This window comes from Nicotiana tomentosiformis, chromosome 4, assembly GCF_000390325.3.
Source record: "Nicotiana tomentosiformis chromosome 4, ASM39032v3, whole genome shotgun sequence".
NCBI lineage: Eukaryota > Viridiplantae > Streptophyta > Magnoliopsida > Solanales > Solanaceae > Nicotiana > Nicotiana tomentosiformis.
This window is the reverse complement of record NC_090815.1, coordinates 53879891-53897108: the sequence shown is the minus strand read 5'-3', so window position 1 is coordinate 53897108 and position 17218 is coordinate 53879891. Positions and strand designations below refer to the sequence as shown.

General features: G+C 31.7%; 3 protein-coding genes across 5 annotated transcripts; all 3 read left to right on the top strand.

The window, feature by feature from the left end:
* The first annotated feature begins 5541 nt into the window (after nucleotides 1-5541).
* LOC108946689 (uncharacterized) lies at nucleotides 5542-12281 on the top strand. 3 transcript variants are annotated; one of them, XR_001971034.3, is made up of 2 exons: nucleotides 5542-5733; nucleotides 5851-6111. XR_001971034.3 is itself a non-coding variant. In XM_070199781.1 (2 exons), exons 1-2 carry the CDS (start codon nucleotides 5696-5698, stop codon nucleotides 12098-12100), a joined length of 615 nt encoding a protein of 204 aa, XP_070055882.1. In that variant the 5' UTR covers nucleotides 5548-5695; the 3' UTR covers nucleotides 12101-12281. The 3 variants fall into 3 exon arrangements, 1 of the variants encoding a protein (XP_070055882.1); XR_011415394.1 differs by lacking the exon at nucleotides 5851-6111 and adding an exon at nucleotides 9910-10494 and having other exon boundaries at nucleotides 5548-5733; XM_070199781.1 differs by lacking the exon at nucleotides 5851-6111 and adding an exon at nucleotides 11524-12281 and having other exon boundaries at nucleotides 5548-5733.
* Nucleotides 12282-12388: 107 nt separating this feature from the next.
* Nucleotides 12389-14276, top strand: LOC138909702 (uncharacterized). The gene is made up of 2 exons (XM_070200914.1): nucleotides 12389-12678; nucleotides 14132-14276. The coding sequence occupies exons 1-2, from the start codon at nucleotides 12389-12391 to the stop codon at nucleotides 14274-14276; spliced, it is 435 nt and encodes a 144-aa protein (XP_070057015.1).
* A 108-nt stretch (nucleotides 14277-14384) lies between these two features.
* Nucleotides 14385-15444, top strand: LOC138908953 (uncharacterized). Its single transcript, XM_070199780.1, has 2 exons — nucleotides 14385-14877; nucleotides 14962-15444. Exons 1-2 carry the CDS (start codon nucleotides 14542-14544, stop codon nucleotides 15418-15420), a joined length of 795 nt encoding a protein of 264 aa, XP_070055881.1. The 5' UTR covers nucleotides 14385-14541; the 3' UTR covers nucleotides 15421-15444.
* Nucleotides 15445-17218: the final 1774 nt, after the last annotated feature.

Genomic DNA, 17218 nt, shown 5'->3' with positions numbered 1-17218 from the left:
CTTCTTTTCCTCGATGGCGGGTTGATCCCAACGAATTCTTATGGTAATCGCGGCTCAAACATAGGGAAAGAAAAAAAAGTTATTAATAAAATGTGCGCACCTTAAGGGCATGGCTTTGTGACAATTGTTAATCACAAGTCATTGAACTTTGGTGTCGACTTTAATGTTGAGGTCAAATTAATATATAAGTAAGTAACGCACGTAGTTTGACTAGCCGGTTGAGAAGGAGTATCAGGCAGGTAATAAGTAATTTAGTAAAAGAAAACATGTCTGACCTCACAAATATTGCAACAAGTTCACATAAGAAGCTATTCGCAGTGAAAAAAATTGAATAATAAGAACGTAGAAAAAGAAACACCGGCTTAGTCATTTGAAAATAATCCTTTTAGTTTAAAAACTTGACCTCAAAGTCCTTAACCTCCCACAAGTCATGAATTAGCTTGGAGAAGATATTAACACACAAATAAACCAGCTCACATAATATGAATGAACAACATACTTGAAGCAACGAAGTAAAGATGACAATCCAAATTCTAAAGCTACAATCAAATCAATTAATTTCACAGCAAATAGCCAAATGCTCCACACAATGTGTACAACACCCAAAAACAATCAATAGAGATAGAAATTACTCAACATAAAGCAAAGTCTTCATAAAAGATCAAATTTTCAATAATTATATAAACACCTCTTCTTAAGCTCATTTAATTAATTATTTGCAGAGGAAAAAATCCAAAGTGAAATTAAATTCCAATAATTATCAAACCAGCAAATTCACGAAATTTCATAAATAATCAAATAACAATCACATCACATTGTCATATAACAACAGAGTCAACAACAAGGGTTTAGGCACGACAAGTAGATGATTAAATATATGCCAATAATTATCCAATTTACTACACAATATGTTCAAGACTTTAACTCAATAAAATCCGCATATATAAACCAAGTACGTACTCGTCACCTCGCGTACATGGTTTTTAATTATCCAAGTTGCACATAAGACTCAATGCCTAAGGGGAATTTCTCCCACTCGAGGTTAAGCAAGACACTTACCTTTTTGAAGTTAGGCCGATATTCCAAAATAGCCTTCTTGCTTGAATTGACCTCCGGACAGCTCAAATCTATCCAAATTAATTGTATAACTTCATTAAAATTCATCGAAAATAATTCCGGATAATAATACGTCGACTTAAAAATTTATTCTAAAAAGTCAACAAAAGTCAACGTGGGACCCGCCCCTCGGAACCCGACATAATTTTTATAAAATCCGAACACCCATTCCGATAAGAGTTCAACCATATCAATTTTATCGAATTCCAATAACAAATTGACCTCCAAATCTTAAATTTAAACCAAGAGGGTTTTCTAAATTTTTCAACCCAATTCACTAATTTAGTGATAAAAACAACAATAGATTCATGTAATATAATCAAAATCAAGTTAGGAATTCTTACCCCCAATATTTTCCTTAAAAAATCCTCAAAAAATCGCCTCACCCGAGCTTCCTTGGTCCAAAAATGGAAGAATGACACGAATTTGGACTTTATTCTACTGCCCAGGGGTTTGTTCTTCGTGTTCGCGAGACTCCGCTCGCGTTCGCGAAGAACAAATTCTTCAAAAGTCATTTTCAAACTCATCTCAGACAGCCTCTAGTATAATGGTCATAACCTTTTGTACAAAACTCCAAATGATAAATGGTTTGACTTTCTGAAAAATACACTCCAAGGACTATAACTTTCATTTGTTTCTCATCTACCAATTCTTTATAGATTACGAGATATAAGCTTTCAAAGTCAGCTCTGTGCAACAGAGATTTCCAATCTCTTCCCGGACAGCCTATAGTATATCCACCATAACTTTCTGTACACAACTCCAAATTATAAATGGTTTACCTTTCTGAAAACTAGATACAAAAGGCTACAACTTTTATATTTAGATTATCGCCAAATTCCTTGTAGATTGCGAGATATCAGCCTCTAAATTTAGACGACGAATAACAAAATTTCCTTCTTCGCGAACGCGAGAATCTTTTCGTGAACGCGAGAGGCTCTTCGCGAACGCGAAGAACAACACCAGAACCAGCAACCAACAGCATCAAAATACCCAAACTTGGTCCGGAACCACTCCGAATCAAACCCGAGGCCCCCAGGACCCCGTCCAATCATACCAACCAGTCCCAATACATAACACGAACCTGCTCGAGGCCTCAAATCATATCAAACAACATCAAAGCCACGAATCATACCCCAATTCAAGCCTAATGAACTTTGAAATTTTAAATTCTATATCTTGTGCTAAAACACATCAAACCAATCTGGAATGACTTCAAATTTTGCACACAAGTCATAATTGACATAACGAAGCTATTCCAATTTCCAGAATCGGATTCCGGCCCCGATATCAAAAAGTCAACTCCCCAGTCAAACTTGCTAAAAATTCATCTTTCGCCATTTCCAATCAAATTCCTCTACGGACCTTCAAATAATTTTCCGGACACGCTCCTAAGTCCATAATCACCAAACGGAGCTATTGGCATCATCAAAATTCTATTCCGGAGTCATCTTCACACAGTTTCGACTCCGGTAAAAATCTTAAGACTTAAGCTTCTGTTTTGGGGACCAAGTGTCCCAAATCACTCCAAATCATCCGGTAACTGAATTCAACCACGCACGCAAGTCAATATACATAATAAGAAGCTGCTCAGGGCCTTATGCCGCCAGACAAGGCTTAAATTCTTAAAACGACAAGTCGGGTCGTTACATAAGGGCTCATATTGGCCTCCGAATCATTAAATAACAGTTAATTACTTGAAGAGTACTCTAGAGCTCTTAAAAATAGAAAAGCTCCTTAATATAATACTTGAGCCATATGACAGCTAAAATACCCATGTTTGTCGTGAATAGTTTGTAGAATTGTTCAAATAAAATGGTCAACCATCCTAACTAAAGAGTTACATGTACTAAAAAAGGAAGGCTCGAAACGAAAGAGGAAAAATTTAGCAAAGATGTAAAATTTAATTCTTAACTATGCAGACCAATGCCAGTTTTAGAGGCTCAAAAATATAACTACCATATGATGAATATTTTTGAAAGAGACAAAATTTTAAATGCGCCAAATTACTACTAAAAAACTGCCAAAAAACGTCTAGAAAAACCGACCGAAATCGGTCGGAATCCAACCAAAACCGATCAATTTCCGACCGTTTTCAATTGGTCGATAAAATAATGGCCGCAAACAGGGAGCGACCGAATTCGGTCGCTATTTTCCGACCGAGGTCGGTCGGTACTTGTCAATGCAGTTTGACCAAGTTGTCTGACACAAATTAATTTTACCAATCGAATTCCGTCGGTATTGTTAAAAATATTTTTTAATTATTTTTAAATTAGCGACCGAATTCGATCGGAAATTTAATTATTCATTGTTTTTAAAATTATTCAATTCCGACCGAAATCGGTCGGTATTGTTAAAATATATAATTATTCATTTTTATTTAAAATTATTAATTCCGACCGAATTCGGTCGGTTTAATTAAAATAATTAAAATTTAAAATCAAAAATTCTGACCGAAGTCGGTCGATAAATTTGATTTTTTGGGAATTAAAATAAATATTTCCGACTGAAGTCGGTTGATTTTTTGGGTATTTGGCAAAAAATAGCTGTTTTATAACTACACCACCTGCCAACAATCAATCACCTATAATGGCAGCATTACATTACTGTCAATCAACCAATAATAATAACAATAACAACAATAATAACAACAATGACAACAATAACAACAACAATAACAACTATCAAAACTATATTAACAAAACATTATCACCATCTCCATCTCCATCTCCACTAAATTATATTAACAAAACATCATACCCAATAACAAAACGTTTCACAAGTTAAAAGTTCAAACATCATTTAATGAGTGTTTTGTACTACATAATCTTCATCTCCACTACTATAGCATTCATCATCGGCATAGTTCGAAGGATTAGCATCTGGGGAAGGCTCACGAGATCGGGGAATCGAAAAAGCACCACTAGCAAGAAGATTGGCTAGCTGACCTTGCATCCGAAATCGAGAAAGCACCTCCAATCCGAAACGGTTCAAGTGACATTGCATGCCTAGTAAATTCCTTAACTCCTTTTATAAATTTCTCCCTCAAAAACCGACGATTAGGATAATTCATATTATACATCCAACTACGATATTCCATCTACATAAAGAACAAATAAATTACATGTTATATTAATCATAATTCAAATTAATTTATAGAATTAAGTTACATAATAAACTTTAGTTACAAAGTACAACATTTAAATAAGTTGAGTGCATATTAATTTGAATACAATATTATTCTAACCCTACCATTAAACATAATTAGACTCGCTAGAATATTTAATTAGTTAACCCATTAAATTAGACTAACTCACATACTATTAATCATAATTAATAAATCCTAAATCATAATTTAATATGCCCTAAATCATAGTATTATAATTAAACTAATTATATTATAATTCTTATTCAATATAGTGGAATTATAGCTAATTAATGTGTGGATGACTAATTTTATAGAATTTAAATATATATATATATATATATATATATATATATATATATATATATATATATATATATATATATATGTGTGTGTGTGTGTGTGTGTGTGTGTGTGTGTGATAATTATTTACTATCTTAATAAGTTTCTAATTGTCATAAAAAAAATTATACATTGAATATAAGAATTGAGAATTATATATGATAAAGATACGTGAAGAAGATGATGTTTCTCTTGTGACTATTGTTTGATATATATAATATTTACATAATTCGATATTATTAAATTTCACTTCAAAAAAAATAATATTTTAATATGGTTGATATAGGAGTGTATAACAAAACTAATTAGTATATCATAATTCATATTAAACAAATTATACTTGTAATTTTCTATACAATTTAAATAAACATGTAATTAATTTTCATTAGATTTTAATAAGCAATATCAAATTTAGACAATATGTTTGTATCTATGTACATTGTTCACTAATTACAGTATTACACTCAAGTTAGATAAATAGAAAAGTTGTATATTTAATGGTCTAATACTATTTTAATAAATTAATAACTATCATAATCTAATTAAACACTAAAATTAAGAAGTTAATATAATTCAAATAGGAGTAAATAACAAAATTAACAATATCGTATAGGACGAAAAAAAATGTAAAGAATATAATATATTATAGAGTATCTTTATTTCATGCAAGTTGGTTTTTCTATTTTACTTAGTGTAAATTATGTATTTAATCTTTTGCATTTTCCCTAGATAAGTTTCTTACTTATGCAAGTTGGTTTTTCTATTTTACTTAGTGTAAATTATGTATTTAATCTTTTGCATTTTCCCTAGATAATTTTCTTACTTAACTTGTATTTGTTAGTACTTACATTTCTCTCATTTATGGCATTTATATTAAGTAAGAAATAAAAGAAGCAAATAATATATTAACAAAAAAAAAAAGGAACATAAAGGCCAATTGGGCCAAACCAAAATCCCCAAAACCTAATAAAAACCTTCAAACTCACTTTGTGCATCCCCTTCCCAGCCGCCTCCCCCTGTGTTCCCTTCCCATCCACCTCCCCCTTTCCTCCTTTTCACATTTCCTTCTTCAACAACACTTTCTCTCTTCACATGTACAGAGCAAACCAAAGCGCCTACTCTCTTTCCAGGTATATTTATGTATTTTCAAACTTGCATATTTGTATTAATGGTTCGCTCATTCTTTGTGCTAATTTTTGTCTCTTTTGAATTTACATGGTGCATTTTAATCTATTGAATCCAAGAAGATCAAGGATCGGTCTTGATGCAAAGAGTGAAATTACTTCATCCTTGACTGCAGAAAATCATCTGATTTCAACATCTTGAATCCCCAAATCTAATACTTAGAACTTAATTTTATTTTGATGTGAAACCTTTCAGAATTTTATAGCTTATAGTTGAATAACTGAGTGTACTTTAGATAGATAATTGTATATTTTAAAATTAATTTTTGAAACTTTTTTATGCAAATTTATATAATAAAGTGATATTCAAAGTTTATTATTGTATGTTATATGGTTTGATCAAAGATGTATGGATATAGAATATTTGAAATTTTTTAAAATATTTAGTGAGGTAAAAAGAAAAATAGCAACGCATAAGACAGAAACATTTATTATCTCTAATAAATTAATTTTTCATAAATAAAAATAAAATGTAATAAAAATCTAGTCACCAAATAAAACATAATAAAAAAAATCTAATCATGGATATTTTGACGATTTATAGCTATGAAATTATGGGTTGGTAGCTAAATATAAATACTATAATACAAATCTAATATGTGAGCACAGCTACATATTTGAATTTTGTGGCTAAATAAATAACATCTTTTGCCACAGAATATCCCTTTGTGGCTAAAGTATAGAAGATAGCTACAAAATTTGATTTATCGTGGCAAAAGAATAAAATTATTAGCTATAAATATATATTCTTCGTGGCAAAATATTTTATTAATATAGCTACATCACAAAGATTCTTGTAGCAAAAGTATTAATCCTTAGCCACGAAATATTAAAGTTTGTAGCTACCTTTTAGTTACGCTACTTCTAGCTACGAATGCTACGGAAAAAATTATTGTGGCTAAAGTGTTTAGTCACGAAAATTTTCATGTTTGGCTACGACGTATTTCGTAGCTGTATATGTATAATGTTATAGTGTCAATTAGAATAAACCTTAAATATAAAGAATTATAATCAATTGAAATAATCCCAAATTGTAAACTCTAGTTTATAATATTTAATTAGTTAACCCATTCAATTAGACTAACTCACTTACTATTAATCATAATAATAAAACCTAAATTATAATTTAATATGCCTTAAATCATAGTTTAATAAGCCCTAAATCATGAGCAATAAAATTAAAAAAAAATAAAAATTAGCTAATTAAGCAAGTACCTTACATGATATCATAAGCAAAATAAATTAGAGTAAACCTTAAATCTAAAGAATTATAATCAATTGAAACAATCCCAAAATCCCAAATTGTAAACCCTAGTTTATATAATTGAAAGAATTTAAATAACTAAAATTAACAAATATAGATAACTAGAGAGGAGAGGAGTATGATTTTGGAGTAGTGGTGGGGCGGAGGTGGTGGCGGAGGAGCAATGGTGGGACCAACGGAGAACGGGGAGAGACGAAGTGTGTGTGTGTGTGGGGGGAAGGGGGGGGGTTGATTTTGGGTGAAAAGGGAGTGATGAGTTGATTTAGGTGGGATTTGGGAAGGGTTGACGGATGTGGAAGAAAGAATGAGATAAAGAGAAAAGAGAAAAATGGAAGAGAAATCCGATCTGGCAGCCTAATTAAAAATTATCCGACCGACTTCGGTCGAAAATTTCGGTCAGTATATTTAAGTGGAGTTTTGACCGTTTGACCCCATATTTCCGACCGAATTCGATCGATATTTCAATTTTAAAATATTAATTTAATGAAGATACCGACAGAAGTCGGTCGATTTTTGTCAATTTATATAAATAGCTTTTAAATAAATAATATTTAATACTTAATTAATATATATATATATATATATATATATATATATATATATATATATGTGTGTGTGTGTGTGTGTGTGTGTGTGTGTGTTTAAATTACTGTGTATGTATATATACATATATGTACATAATATTTAATTGATTTAACATCCAAATTATAGGTACTATTTAATATTTAATTATTTTTGTATTTATACACATACATACACACACACACACATAATCTTGAATGTTTTATTCTCGATCACCTTATTAGTACTTTGCTTGGATACTTCATCAGTGGATCAATTAAAAATTCTATTATATTCGATTAAAACTTACTATAACAAATTTAAAAACAAAGTGTATAGTTCTATAAGATGTAGTGCTATATTAATACTTAAGTTTTAGCAACAACATATGTATACTTATATTAATATAGCATATGTTAATATAGCATTAATATGTATACATATGTTGTTGTTGCTACAACTTAAGTATTAATATAGCTTATATTAATACTTAAGTTTTAGCAACAACAACATATGAATATAGCATATATTAATATAACATATGTTAATATAGCATTAATATGTATACATATGTTTTGTGTGTATGTATATAAATACAAAATTAATTAAATATTAAATATTACAATTTAGGATATTAAATCAATTAAATATTATGTACATATATGTACATATACATACACAAATAGGATATAGTGTCCATATAAAAGTAATTTAAAGAACACACACACATATTTATCAATTAACTATTAAATATTATTTATTTAAAAGCTATTTATATAAGTTGACTAAAACCGACCGACTTCGGTAGGTATTTTCATTAAATTAATATTTTAAAATTGAAATACCGACCGAATTCGATCGAAAAAATTTAATTAAAACTTATTTTGGTTTGTAAATTATATATATATAATTTTTGTTATATTAAAAACCCAATTACCTTGGGCGGGAAAGAATAATTTCAAATATACCGACCGATTTCGGTGGGTATATTTGAAAATTTTTAATTAAAAATTATTTTGGTAGATAATATGCAAGTATGACCAGGTCTTGGTCAAAGATTGACCAATTTCCAACCGAAATCGGTCGAAATTTTTATATCTTTGTTGTGGGACCACTATTTCCGTTGTCAGAAATATTTTCTTTGACTTTTGCGACCAATTTACGTATTTTCCGACCGATTTCGGTCGGTATTCTGTGGACGTGTTTGCTAGTTTTCTAGTAGTGAAACTCTAAGAGACCGTTTGGGCATAAGAAATTTTTTTCTTTTTTCCAAAATTTTTTTACTTTTTTCGAAATCAATGTTTGTCCATAAAATTTTTAATTTTTACTTGAATATGCATTTTGAAAATTTTTGAAAATTTAAAAAACTCCAAAAAGCTGTTTTTCAAAATTTTCACTCAAATCACTCACAAAATTTCAAAAACAACCCAAAATTATATTCATGTCCAAACAAAACTCTAAATTCCAAATATCATTTTCACTTTAAAAATATTTTTCCCCTATTTTGAAATTTTACAATTCTTATATACAAACGCCCACTAAATGTCCTTCAAAAAAAAACCAATTCATCTTCGGAACAAAGCAAGAATGAGCTTACGCATCATATGTTAGAAAAAAATAGTACTATATTCTATGAGTCCAAACATTATTTGAATCCAAACCGTTATTTGCACACTTCTTATCTTATAGCTACGTGCAGTTGCTAAGTTATAGCAAATAATAGACCCATTATTTCAACTGAAAGATGTGGTTTACAATTAATTTCTAGGAACAGATTTTCTACTCCACAAAGAAACATTGAACTCACATAAAGAGAGAGGAAATTAACTTGGCATGATTTCAATGGAGTGCCGCTAACACAAGCACGTACACAAACTGAGAAAGAATACCAAGATTTGCGAAAGGGAGAAGAGAGCATACTCATGCGCTTCCAAAGCAGAATGCTTTAAGCACTCGATCAATTCGACAGTTGAAGAAGAAGAGCAGAATAAAAATAAGAGAACCAAAGTCAGGAACAAGTGATAAACCACGGATAGAAGTACTCCGTGATATCGAACGAACATTAGCTCGCTATAAACTAGTAATGCCCCAAGTTTCTGCCTTGGCTTTCATACGGCAGAAACAAGTACTAATATACAAGTCCACAAAATCAATAGCAATAGTGAAGAGAAAGTGTTCCCCTGTGGTACACAGAAAGCTCATAAGTTGTCCACATTCATCCAAACAATAAGCTTTGAATCTTTCATGGTTTTCTTACTAAATGAACAATAATGCGTATAAATTATTTTGTGTGACAGCAATCTTGGCAAGAAATGGAGCGATAATCTTGGCTTCGGATCAAGAAGAAATCGCGAAATGTTTAGAGTCTTGACAGGGAAAAAGAATTAAAGAAGAAGAAAAAGAAAGAAAGAGAAGATAAATAAGGTAGGGAAATCAAATAACTGGGGAATGGAGGGGAAGGAACCGGAAGAGATTGGGAGAATTTTGGACGAAGGAATTTATCATAAAGCTATTTGGGTTGGAATTTTGGTTTTGATTAGACCGATGAATACACAAGTAACTTATTTCTTTTTGGGCTTGGAGTTGGATTGGGGGAATGTACTGGCGATGTACACAGATAGCCAGTAATAACAGAGGTATTTACTTTTAAGCCACTGTTTTAAATGTATTTAGTCTTTAACCACTGCTTTAATAAACTTTTACCCGCCCGGACGAAAATACCCTTCTGCTTTATAGGATTTCGCTGATACATACGCTCCTTATTTACGATTAGCAGCAGCTCAAACTTACGTGCAAACTTACGTGCAGAGAATTATTGTGATCGTCCAAAATTGCAGAAACTTCTCTTCCGATTTCAAACTTTCGGTCTAAGTTCAGAATTCAACTTTCTCGTCCAAAATTCACCATAAAATTACAGTAAGTTCTAAAGTTTCAGATATTTCTATATGCTTTTGTGTGTTTGTGTGGATTTTTATTTCGTTACTGAAGAATAAGATGCTAGGAATTTGATTTTTTTTTTTTTTCTGTATTGATAACGTTAAGGACATCGCATCCTTAACTCTGTGATTGTTCTGTAAATATTGAGGACATAATGTTAAGGACTTGGTGTCCTTAATATGACTGTTGTTTTAAAAAATATTAAGGACAAAGTGTCCTGTGTTTTGCAACTTGTATTAATAAAGTTAAGGACACGATATCCTTAACTTCATTACTATTGTTCTAAATATTAAGGACATAGTGTCCTGTATTTGCAAATTGTATTAATAAAGCTAAGGACATGATGTACTTAACTTCATGACTGTTGTTCTAAGTATTAAGGACACCATGTCCTTAACATTTTCACTGCACACATCAAAGTGAAGGACACCATGTCCTTAACATTTTCACTGCACACATCAAAGTTAAGGATAACTTGTCCTTAACATTTACACTGCACACATCAAAGTTAAGGACAACTTGTCTTTAACTTTTACAATGCACACATCCAAGTTAAGGACATCATGTCCTTAACATTTTGACTGCACACATCAAAGTTAAGGACATAGTGTCATATTTTTGCAACTTGTACTGATAAAGTTTAGGACATGATGTCCTTAACTTCATGACTACTGTGTAAAAATTAAGGACATAGTATCCTGTTTTTGCAACTTATACTAATAAAGTTTAGGACATGATGTCCTTAACTTCATGACTACTATGTAAATATTAAGGACATAGTGTCCTGTATTTGCAACTTGTATTGATAAAGTTTAGAACATGATATCCTTAACTTCATGACTGTTGTTCTAAATATTAAGGACATAGTGTCCTGTGTTTTGCAACTTGTATTGATAAAGTTTAGGACATCTTGTCCTTAACTTCACGATTGCTGTATAAATATGTCCTGAATTTCCCATTTTTTTGACTTGCAGGATGGATATAATATGTATTATAGTTGCTTTTAGTGGTAGACGGACTGCAGACTATAAGTATCTTGATCATCAAACAAAGCATGTTCTAGTACCTGAGGCAATTCGATTTGAAGATTTCATTAACCAGGTCTTTGAAGTTATTGAATTGGATAGAGACAAGTTTGAAGCAATGATATGGTTTGATATCAATCTGGGAACAAGCAAGGGAATGCTTGTATCCAAAGATTTAGATCTTCACACATGTATAGAGTTACTAAAAAGTCATTCACTCTTCAAGGGCTATCGTTTCATTGTTGATATTTCGGAAAGAGTTTTTGGTTCTACAAGCACCTTTGAACATGTCAATACAGAAACTCAACAAGACAATCAAGACAAATGCCAACAGATAATGGAAATAGATGTGGTTAAAGCTCAACCAATAACTGAAGAGGTGCTTCAAACATTTGATTCTATTCAAGTGGAAGGACAAAGCATTATAGAGATTGACAACGAACAAGCTTTGGGTATTCAAGTCTTAGAGAGTGCATCGGTAATAGAAGAAGTTGCTGAAAAAACCTTTACTCAACTAACTAGATGAAGCTAAGAAAAAGAATCCCCAACTACGATATTAAGAGAAAATGCTTCGTTGGATGAAATAAAAGTGGGATCATTATTTGAAAAAAAGAAGAGTATAATTAACTGTTTTTCCAATATAGCAATTAAAGGACATTTTGAATTCAAGGTTGTTAGATCAAGCTCAACAAGATATTCGTTGAAATGCAATGATGATAGGTGTGGGTGGTATGTGCGTACTTTCAGAATTAAAGATTCAACACTATTCAAGATAGTAAAGATTGAGAAAAATTATGACTGCTCAGTTAACACTATGAAAGCTGATCAAAGGCATGCAACTTCAAGGTTGATTAGTGGTTATATTATCGACAACCTTCGAGACCCAAGATTTGAAGTTACACCAGCCTTTGTCATGGTAGAAATGCACAAATTGCATGGACTAGACATTGGTTATCACAAGACGTGGCGTGCTATTCAACATGCTTCAGCTTTAATAAGAGGAACTCCTAAAGAGAATTATGAATTATTGTCTTCATACTTGTATATGATGAAAAGTAAAAATCCGGGAACTTACACTAACATAAAGATAGACGACAACAACAGGTAAACAATCAAAAAGAGTTTATTAGTCTGTTTTATAAACTTTAGGACATGGTGTCCTTAACTTGTATGTGTGCAATAAAAATGTTAAGGACATGGTGTCCTTAACTTAGATGTGTGCAGTGAAAAAGCTAAGGACATGATGTCCTTAACATGGATGTGTGCAATCAAAAAGTTAAGAACATGGTGTCCTTAACTTTGATGTGTGTAGTGAAAATGTTAAGGACATGGTGTCCTTAACTTTGATGTGTGCAGTAAAAATGTTAAGGACATGGTGTCCTTAACTTGGATGTGTGCAGTGAAAAAGTTAAGGACATGGTGTCCTTAACTTTGATGTGTGCATTGTAAAAGTTAAGGACATAGTGTCCTTAACTTTGATGTATGCAGTGAAAAGGTTAAGGACATGGTGTCCTTAACTTTGATGTGCATTGTAAAAGTTAAGGACAAGCTCTCCTTAACTTGGATGTGTGCATTGTAAAAGTTAAGGACATGGTGTCCTTAACTTTGATGTGTGCATTGTAAAAGTTAAGGACATAGTGTCCTTAACTTTGATGTGTGCAGTGAAAAGGTTAAGGACATGGTGTCCTTAACTTTGATGTGCATTGTAAAAGTTAAGGACAAGCTCTCCTTAACTTGGATGTGTGCATTGTAAAAGTTAAGGACATGGTGTCCTTAACTTTGATGTGTGCATTGTAAAGGTTAACTTTGATGTTGTCCTTAACTTTGATGTGTGCAGTGAAAATGTTAAGGACATGGTGTCCTTAACTTGGATGCGCATAGTGAAAAACTTAAGGACATGGTGTCCTTAACTTTGATGTGTGCATTGTAAAAGTTAAGGACATAGTGTCCATAACTTTGATGTGTGCTTTGAAAAAGTTAAGGACATTGTGTCCTTAACTTTGATGTATGCAGTGAAAATGTTAAGAAAATGGTGTCCTTAACTTTGATGTGTGCAGTGAAAAAGTTAACGAGATGGTGTCCTTAACTTTGATGTGTGCAGTGAAAATGTTAAGGACATGGTGTCCTTAACTTTGATGTGTGCAGTAAAAATGTTAAGGACATGGTGTCCTTAACTTTGATGTGTGCAGTGAAAATGATAAGGACATGGTGTCCTTAACTTTGATGTGTACATTGTAAAAGTTAAGGACATGATGTCCTTAACTCTGATGTGTGGATTCTAAAAGTTAAGGACAACTTGTCCTTAACTTTGATGTGTGCACTGAAAATGTTAAGGACATTGTGTCCTTAACTTTGATATGTGCAGTGAAAATGTTAAGGACATGGTGTCCTTAACTTTAATGTGTGCATTGTAAAAGTTAAGGACAATATGTCCTTAACTTTGATGTGTGCAGTGAAAATATTAAGGACAATATGTCCTTAACTTTGATGTGTGCTGTATAAATATTAAGGATTTGGTGTCCTGTATTTTTAATCTTCTGTTAAACTGTATTTTCAGGTTTCTTTATATGTTTTATGCATATGGATCATCAATAGCTGGTTGGAATCATTGTAGACCAGTGATTGCTATGGATGCAACTTTTTTGAAGTCAAAATATCGTGGTGTTTTAATGATTTCAGTTTCAAAGGATGCAAATAACTAAATATTCCCACTAGCCTTTGGAATTGCAGAATCTGAAAATAACAATTCCTATGAGTGGTACTTTAGTGAGCTTCGCAATGCAATTGGGAGCCGTGACAATTTAATTTTTTTTATCGGATAGGCATCAATCTATTGCACATGGCATTGCAAAGGTATATCCTGAAAGCCACCATGGGATTTGTATCTATCATTTGGAGCAGAACCTAAAGCGAAGGAAAGTGAAAAGTGAGGTCATAAAACTTTTCCAAAGTGCTGCAAGAGTATACATGCACAAAGAATTTGATCTATACATGTCAGATATATCAAAAGTTGATAAGAAGACTTTTGACTACTTGATGGAAGAACCACCGGAAAGGTGGGCACGTTCTTGTAGTCCACGACGAATATATGACATGCTCACAACAAACATAGTTGAGTCAATGAATTCTGTGCTATTAGAAGCAAGGGAGTTGCCTATATTAAGAATGATGGATTTCATCCAAGTGAAGCTACAACGTTGGTTTTATGAAAGAAGAAATGAAGCAGAAGGAACTTTTTATGACGTTTCTTGTTGGGTAGAAGAGGAATTGAAGAAAAATATAGATTTAGCTTTTACTTTAAATGTAAGTATTATGTTCTTACTTTAGCTTATTATTTTAATAATAATTTAACATAATATACTAACTTATAGTTTTTCAACTTTGAAGGTCTTCCCTGTTGATTCATGGTGTTCTAGAGTTGAGGAACAAGGAATTACTTTCTTGATGGACTTAAATAAAAGAACATGTGATTGTTTTCAGTTTCAATTTGATGAATTACCATGTATACATGCAATTGCAGCTATCGATAAGAGAAACATCAAGAAGTCCAATTTCTGCTCGGACTGGTACTTAAAGAAATCTTGGCTGAAAACATATGAAAGACAAATACATCCTGTAGGACATAAAGATTCTTGGATTGTACCAGAGAGTGTTAAGTCAAAAATTATTAAACCTCCAGATTTCAAAGTCCTGCCAGGTAGAAGGCAGAAGAAAAGGCATATTTCAGCTACCGAATCATCAAAAATAACATTCAAATGTGGTCGTTGCAGAAGAATTGGTCATAATAGAACATCTTGTATATATTCTCTCGCAGTCCATCCATTTTCAAGGAAGCATAGAGAATAATAGATATATCCACTTATGTTTATCTACTCTTTTAAGTTTTTGCTATAAATTGGATTTATTTAGATTGTTTTTATTTGAGCAAGTAAACATTAGCAGATGGTTATATAAAAGATGTCCTGAATTTTCAAAGTTTCTTTGCGCTTACGTGCTCTTTGTTTCTTTTTCTTTTTCTGGGAGTTCAATTTACCTTTGTCGGACCAATTATTGTTTATGGGATTTTATTCTTGCCGTAAGTAAACAAAAAAGTCCTTTTCTTTATATAATTTGACGCCTGCATCTTGCTACATCTTTATTTTTAAAATCAGATTTGTACAAGTAAAACTTAAGGACATAATCTTTTACAAGTCCTGAAAATTTTAAGTATGAATCTAATATTAAGGACATACATTTCTAAAATGTCCTTAACTTCTAGAAATCTCAGATTATTATCTAGATTTCCAGAAGTTCAGGACATTTCAGAAAAATATGTCCTGAATATTATTTTCATCCTTCAACAAATCAGGACGTTTATGAACATAATATCCTGAAGTTCTACAACAATCAATGTATCTTTTGCTATATCTCTACAGATTTAATAAAAAACTGGCAATTGAAAATGGACAAATCAGTAGTTATAAAATTTGACATCTGTAGCTTGCTAAACACAGCTTGCTACATCTTATTTTTAAAATGAGATTGGTACAAGTAGACTTCAGGACATAATTTTTTGAAACGTCCTGAACATTTGAAGTATGAATCTAATATATAGGACATAAATTTCTAAAATGTCCTTAACTTCTGGAAATCTCAGTTTATTGTCTATATTCCAGAAGTTTAGCACATTAAAAAAAATATGTCTTGAATATTATTTTCATCTTTCAACAAATAAGGATGTAGTTAACAGATTCTGAAGTACTACAACAATCAATGTGTGTGGCTTTGAATTTCTAAAAACTTCAAGACAATTTAATCAAAGATTGGCCCTTTAAAACTATGAAAAAATGGACAAATCAATAGTTAACAGAAAGAAAGAAATTAATAACACGATGCCTTCATATTACTGCTGAAACTGTAATTAACATAGCTGTGACCAAAAGATTATGCTATGCAAATAAAATAAAGTGCCTTGTGACAATTTACAGGATATTTCAGAATTCATATAGATTCTTTACAGCAATTTTATACCAATTCCACTACAACTGACTTTCTTTACAACTACACTATATCTCCTTTGGGCAAGAAGTTTCATTTTCACTATCATAGTCATCGCCGACATTTTCTGGTAGTGTATCATAACCAGAATTTATTTTCCACTCTCCATGTGCCCAAAGATTTGCTACAAGTTCTTTTCTGAAGTTTGATATATCTTCAGGTTGGAATTTCTCCACATCCTTTCCCATCATCAACAACTCCACATACTTAATTAGGAATGCACCACAATCAGTCCTAAGAAAAATATGGAGTCAATTAAATAATATCTTTAATAAAATAAATCTAAAGTACATACAAATTATATAGCAAATGACAACACGTACGATCCAGTTTGGTGTGGTGATCTTTGCCACTGAATATCAAATTTGTTGAATGCATTTCCAAAAGACTTGTGATTTTTCTCAAACTGTGAGAACTTTAGCAAGTGGGGGATCATGCGTGCATACATTTCAATGTGTTTCATTCCTTGCTCATATGGATCACTATATATGGAATCGTACACATTAATATTTATATCATTCAAGTCCAATACTCCCAAAAGAAAATGTGTCACAACATCATTATCTTCTGAAGGAAGCCGACATGGAAAAAAGATTTTGTCAACCTC

Bases quoted from the DNA above. Each gene is read 5' to 3' on its own strand.
- LOC138909702 (XM_070200914.1), top strand. From the start codon at position 12,389: ATGAAAGCTGATCAAAGGCATGCAACTTCAAGGTTGATTAGTGGTTAT. The intron at 12,679-14,131 runs GTAAACAATCAA...CTGTATTTTCAG, and splicing joins AAGATAGACGACAACAACAG to GTTTCTTTATATGTTTTATG.
- LOC138908953 (XM_070199780.1), top strand. From the start codon at position 14,542: ATGCACAAAGAATTTGATCTATACATGTCAGATATATCAAAAGTTGAT. The intron at 14,878-14,961 runs GTAAGTATTATG...TCAACTTTGAAG, and splicing joins ATTTAGCTTTTACTTTAAAT to GTCTTCCCTGTTGATTCATG.
- LOC108946689 (XM_070199781.1), top strand. From the start codon at position 5,696: ATGTACAGAGCAAACCAAAGCGCCTACTCTCTTTCCAG. The intron at 5,734-11,523 runs GTATATTTATGT...TTTGACTTGCAG, and splicing joins AGCGCCTACTCTCTTTCCAG to GATGGATATAATATGTATTA.